The sequence below is a fragment of the Phytophthora parasitica genome, assembly GCF_000247585.1.
Source record: "Phytophthora parasitica INRA-310 unplaced genomic scaffold supercont2.6, whole genome shotgun sequence".
Lineage (NCBI taxonomy): Eukaryota > Oomycota > Peronosporomycetes > Peronosporales > Peronosporaceae > Phytophthora > Phytophthora nicotianae.
This window is the reverse complement of record NW_008648992.1, coordinates 1,415,206-1,420,828: the sequence shown is the minus strand read 5'-3', so window position 1 is coordinate 1,420,828 and position 5,623 is coordinate 1,415,206. Positions and strand designations below refer to the sequence as shown.

At 47.0% G+C, this 5,623-nt stretch overlaps 2 protein-coding genes across 2 annotated transcripts; one reads left to right on the top strand and one right to left on the bottom strand.

The window, feature by feature from the left end:
- Positions 1-2,108: 2,108 nt before the first annotated feature.
- PPTG_04159 (hypothetical protein) lies at positions 2,109-2,384 on the bottom strand (the record flags this gene model as incomplete). The annotated part of the gene is made up of 1 exon (XM_008898004.1): positions 2,109-2,384. The coding sequence occupies one exon, from the start codon at positions 2,382-2,384 to the stop codon at positions 2,109-2,111; it is 276 nt and encodes a 91-aa protein (XP_008896252.1).
- Positions 2,385-4,261: 1,877 nt separating this feature from the next.
- On the top strand, positions 4,262-4,873 carry PPTG_04158 (hypothetical protein; the record flags this gene model as incomplete). The annotated part of the gene is made up of 1 exon (XM_008898003.1): positions 4,262-4,873. The coding sequence occupies one exon, from the start codon at positions 4,262-4,264 to the stop codon at positions 4,871-4,873; it is 612 nt and encodes a 203-aa protein (XP_008896251.1).
- Between the last annotated feature and the right edge of the window lie 750 nt (positions 4,874-5,623).

Sequence of the window (5,623 nt, the reverse complement as noted above, 5' to 3'; positions counted from 1 at the left end):
CGTCCGTACAAGATGGAATCGCACTAGTATGAGGTGCTGGAATATCATGACATATGTTTACGAGAAGACGGAAAAGTTACATCTGCTGATATTATGGCGTATTCTCTTAATAAACCTGAATTTGCAAAAAAAAAAATTGACACAAGGCGCACGCGTGTGAAACGCTTTGTGAAGCGGCCCAAACTATAGGCTGGTTCCTCGACAGCAGCTGTCGGTCAAACTCCCGGAATTCCTACTCAAACTAGGCAAGTTGTGGCTGAGTCCGCCTTCGCTGTCGTCGACACGAGTATCGAAGAAATCGCGGTGCAAGGAGATGGACCTGGCGACCTACATAGCAACTCCACTGATGTCCAGATGAACACGGACGAAGAAGAGCAAGAGCCTGTTCGGTCTGAACTCAGCATCAAATCAGTGCAGTTCTGCTTGAAAAGAAAACCGACGTATGAGGCAGCTATTGTTTTTAGGGGTTCCGACTTCATCAGTTTGGCCGCGCACCGAAGATCAGAGCCTATTTAAAAAATAAACTGCCAGGGAATCTATTATTGATTCAAGCCAAGTTACTCGGATACTGCCTATGGATGTCATCCGTACCAGCAACTCGAAGGTATACCCGCTGCAAAAAAAAACGAAAACGAATATTTTTGAGAAAGAAATAGTTGTTGAAATAAGCGAAATTGGAATTTTTCCGACGTCTGTTACCATTATTATGGCGCGATGCCATAAAGTGATTGAAAAATTTGATTTACTTGATTCAACGTTCTCGTGGATTTCGTGAATCGAGTTTTTGGCTGCAGTTGCGGAAGAATATCAAGTCAAGCGAGAATTGTTTTTGAAGAAAGTTTGAAGGACATGCCAATTCATTCTAACCTGGAAAAGTTATCAAATGGTAAAAAAAAACTATTTTCCCTTATCACAATCTAATATGGACTATGTATGTTGTAGATGGAGCATCTCGACCTCGCTGCTAAGGGGTCTCTGGGGGATATGACTCTAACTGCAGTTATGCAAGCCCTTTTTGCTGCACGAAGTGATCTCATTTACATCGAACCTGCAGAACACGCAGTCATAATTGACGGCTTTGTAAGTGTGGACGTGAAGCAATTAGCGAAGGTTTTTGCACATTTGTCAAACGAGATCGTTATTCTCCCTATTAACTGTGGTGGAGATCATTGGTGCTGCATTATGATCGATATGTCTGATGCCGATGTGCGCATCTACGATCTCATGGTTTTTTTTCAGCCTAGAACAAGTCAGCGACGTTGCGAAGGAAATTGTGAAGCTATTACCACCCTCAAAATCTCCGCGTATGAGGTATCATATTCGGCAATTTGAATTCGATATCGGTATTCAACAAGACAGCTACAACTGTGGAGTGTTCGTGTTGCTAGCATGTGAAATGTTTTGTGGAGCAGCGTGTCCAAGCACGGATGGAGCTCTTTTCCGCAGTCAGCTACAGTACTTACGCTATCGCTATATGTTAATGTGCTTTAAATATACTGTCTAAAAATCGTTCATTAAACAATTCAAGTAATGGATGTAGGACGTCTTGCTGGTCCTGCACATACTATTTTAATGCAGTTGCTCCCACCGTCGTGCTCCCCCCAAACTAGATGCTGTCGCCGGTGCATTTTGTCGTCGTGCTCAGCGACTCGCTGCACACATGGTGAATCCGGCTCTCAATTGTCCCAACGTGGCGCCGCGGCCTTAACACATACTGTTTTGCTTTTGGCTACTTCTGCGAGGTTGCTGGTGCTGATTTCAAGTCTACGATCGGCTTTTACTCGAAAGGGGGAACCGATGCCCGCTTACATTAAATGTGTGAAAGCCCACAATAGAATGAGAATCGGCACCAATATACACCGCAATATAGCCACTAGCAAACACTTTGACTCGTAGAAAGGCCAGTGCAAGAGCAGCCGTCGTGATGTCGACTACGCGCACGCTGCCACACAGCAAATCTGTGCCCAGGAGTTTCATGTGACTTTCGTCTTGAGCCCGACGCTGAAACAGTGGGGCTCTTCCAAGTTCGACATAGTGTACAATAACGCAGATGAAAAGTCAAGTAAAAATGAATCAATTGAGTTAAAGTGCAGCAAGAATTCGTGCAATTAAGCAGTCTTAGATAGCTGGCATAGGAGCGATTTCCTGGCTTGATTTGCCTTGTTGGAGTTAAAGTCACCCTTGACGAGTGACTCGATTTGAGACAGAATTGACATAGGCTTGTGCTCGTTGATGTGCTTCTGGATACTGTACAGGTAGCGCAGCATATAGATACCGCAGCATACCTCGTTAGTCTGGCGCGGTTTACACATGTAAGCGAAGCCTTGAGCCACCTCGTATCCCGTCTGAGCCGTACGAAGTAACGAAACCACCAATCCAGACATGCGAATATGTACTGCTTGTCGTGTACATCCATCACTTGGTCAACGTGGAAATATAGCCTTCTTCCGTCGCAACAGTTCTGAATTACTAATAAACTCCAGTGGTCATTGAGATTAACTGGAAGCAATACATATTTGTAGCCATTCCAATCAAAATCACCGAGTGTTTCAGGAGCGCTGGATGTAGGGCCCGAGTGCTTGATATACGCGTAGTTAATAGCAGAAAACACAGCAGACCTTACAGGCAACACAATATATGGTGTTGGTCCTGTCTATCGAGAGATGCAATAGTCCACTATCGAATTCGTGATTGGATTCCCCTCTTTCACGCTGGCGATGTCATCAGCAAAGAGGGGATCGAAACACTGACCGCCGCACCAGTCCCTGTAGTGCTGGGATAAACAAGTACAGGGGCACATAGTTTCTGTCGTCCCCGGAGACTGTAAACGCCAGTCCTTCCGTCTTGCGGTCGGACGCCTATTAGACCCACGAGGCGATTCGCAGTTCCGTTACTGGAATTCTAATACGGCGTACTCTGAACCACGACATGAGGAAGCTTCCGAGTCATTTTTACCGCTGCGGTCATTTTCGGAGAATGTGTTCAGAGGCAATTTGTGGAGCATGCCACCACAACTTTATCCCCCGCCTGCAGCGGTTATCACTGCTGGTAACAGAGCTGGTAGACCTCCTTTAGCCTCTCATGCATTGGATATTCAGTACTTGTTAGACTAATCTCTTCAATACAGCTTCAGAGGGCAAGTCAATTTTATCTTACTTTTAAAGATGAACCGCTATCTTATCTTGTTGCGCTAAGCTGTTACATTATTTTGCACCGCGCGTTTGGTTCAATACAATCTGACTGTTAGATAATTGTGCACGGCTATTCTGGTTCACAATAATGTGACTAAGTCAAATTAATGTATCTGTTCACAAAAGTCTGACTATTGAAACCGGCGGTTCACATTTACGTAACCGGTTCAAATTTAAGTAACCGGTTTACTGCTAACCGAACGCCTTCGGAACGTGTGGCTCTGCTTTCTTCTCTTCAAAAGCCAAAATGCATACCAAGACGAGAGTGTGTGAGCAGTGGTCCCTGATTCAGCTATGGAGAGGGCTATACGGAGTGGTCTACGGGCGAGGCGGTGCGACAACTGGGGGTTGATCGGCCGAAGCTACTGAGCTGGAAAAAAAATACTGGGACCAACCCGAGCCTTCGAGTGAAGAAGGACAGCGCTATCGTGCTAAAGGTGCGGGCCGACGCTACAAGCCGGCCTCTTACGAATATCAAGCGTTGGAGTATTTCGATCGGTGCCTGCGAGAGGACGGAGTTGTGGAATATTCGGATTTTATTGCGTACCTACGCACAATCCCGGCTTTCGCTATACTAAATTTCAGTACTCAGCGCTCGCGTGCGAGGCGCTTTATGAGGTGATACGACCCGCGCAATTTACGCACTGAAGGTGATTATCATGTACTGAGGCTCCTCGAGCTGTGACCAAAGGGCACACACTAAGCGATAAGGCAGCGCAGAATTCTGAAAGCGACTCAGAATATGAGGAATCAGGTTGTGACTCAGATGCTTGTGACGAATCAGATAATGACTCAGTTGTGGTCGAGCCGGGCGTCCCGCAGGGGAGCGACTGGAGGAGAAAGCAAGTCATGTGGCCACATTGGGACCAAGTGCAGCGATCAGAAGGAATAAAGAAGGCGGTGCTGCATCCCGAGCAGGAACACCTTTAGTGGGTGGGTACAACCTGAAGAAGCGACCAGACAATTCCGCACTTGTCCTTGTTCATGATCAAGGCACTGGCGCGTCTGAGGCAGTTCAAGTCTCTATTCCTCTTTTTGTAGACGACCTGACCAGTATCCGCGAGGGCAACATGCTCACAAACTCTGTGGTGGATTTCTGTATTACTCGATTTACAAGACCAACACCCTCTCTCTCGCTGGCTTGCACTTCTGTAGTATTTTTCTTTATCGCGTGCGCCTATGCGAATCGCTCAACACCGAATCAGAGCTCTTCGGATTTGCAAGGAGATTGGAGCACTTACAAGTATGTGCTCTTGCCTATCAATCTACAAGAACACTGGAGTTTTGTGGAAATTCAGAATTGTACGGACGGATCCAAGCTGTACTACCACATAGACTCAGTGCAAGGTGGCCACGACTCCAAGCACATCTTCGCCGTGCTCGATTGGGCAAACACGGTACTAGCGGCAAGGAGCGTTACAGGAACTGCGTACTCGTACGAGACTAAACCGCGCCAATCAAACCCAGTTGATTGCGGTATCTGCATGCTCCACTACGTGTACAAGATCAAAACGCACATCGACAATCACAAGCCAGCGTCAATCATGTGGCAGATTGAGGCGCTTACTAAAGGTGGCTTTAAAGTCTCAAAGATAAGTCAGGCGAGGAACTCACTACAGCGCCAACTAGCTAAGATAGTGGAATACGGCACCAGTAGTTCCATTTACATATATCGTATATGAATTTATCGATACGTACGCTTTTACTTGACGTTGCTGTCAAAGGACATGTACCACGACTCCTATTACACAGCATTTACAGGAATGCACAGTGTGCACTGCACACTGTGCAACACCGGGCACAAGATGGTAATTCGGATCTGTTTTCTGTATTGGCCCGGCTTCGTTTTAAAAGTGTTTGCTGTCGGCCACTTTGTGGTGTCTACTGAGGCCGAATTTCATTCTACTGTTGGCTTTCACAGTATAGATTTTGTTTCTACCCGTGTAGCCATCGATTATAACGCACACTGCGCTGGATCTTGGCGCATGTTGGGAGCCCGAGAACCGGAGCCGGAATCTCCGGTGCCCGCAGGAGTTTACTCCAGATTAAGCGCGGAGGTACCGCACTCTCATCCATGCGCTGGATGTAGTCACATTTCAGGTATTACGCGCGGGCGAGGAGCAACGGCGCATGGGGTATCCCCACGTAAATGCTTCTCTGCGTTATCAAGAATAACCCACGTCGACGAGTCTTCGCAGTGCTGAACCTTCCGTTGGTACGCTCACTTCTTAAGCAACCCGTATTCTTCGCACGTTGGGCTCTTGCACTGTAAACGGCGCTCTGCCATTTCATGTTCTCCTAGGCAAATGTTGCACCATTTCGTCCTCACTGAAAAGATGCTGGTACAGCAAAAAATGCTCCCAACGGTATTTCACAAAGTCGGACTCGACATGCAGCTCTGCACGCTTCGTTCAGATCAGATCAGCTTGGGG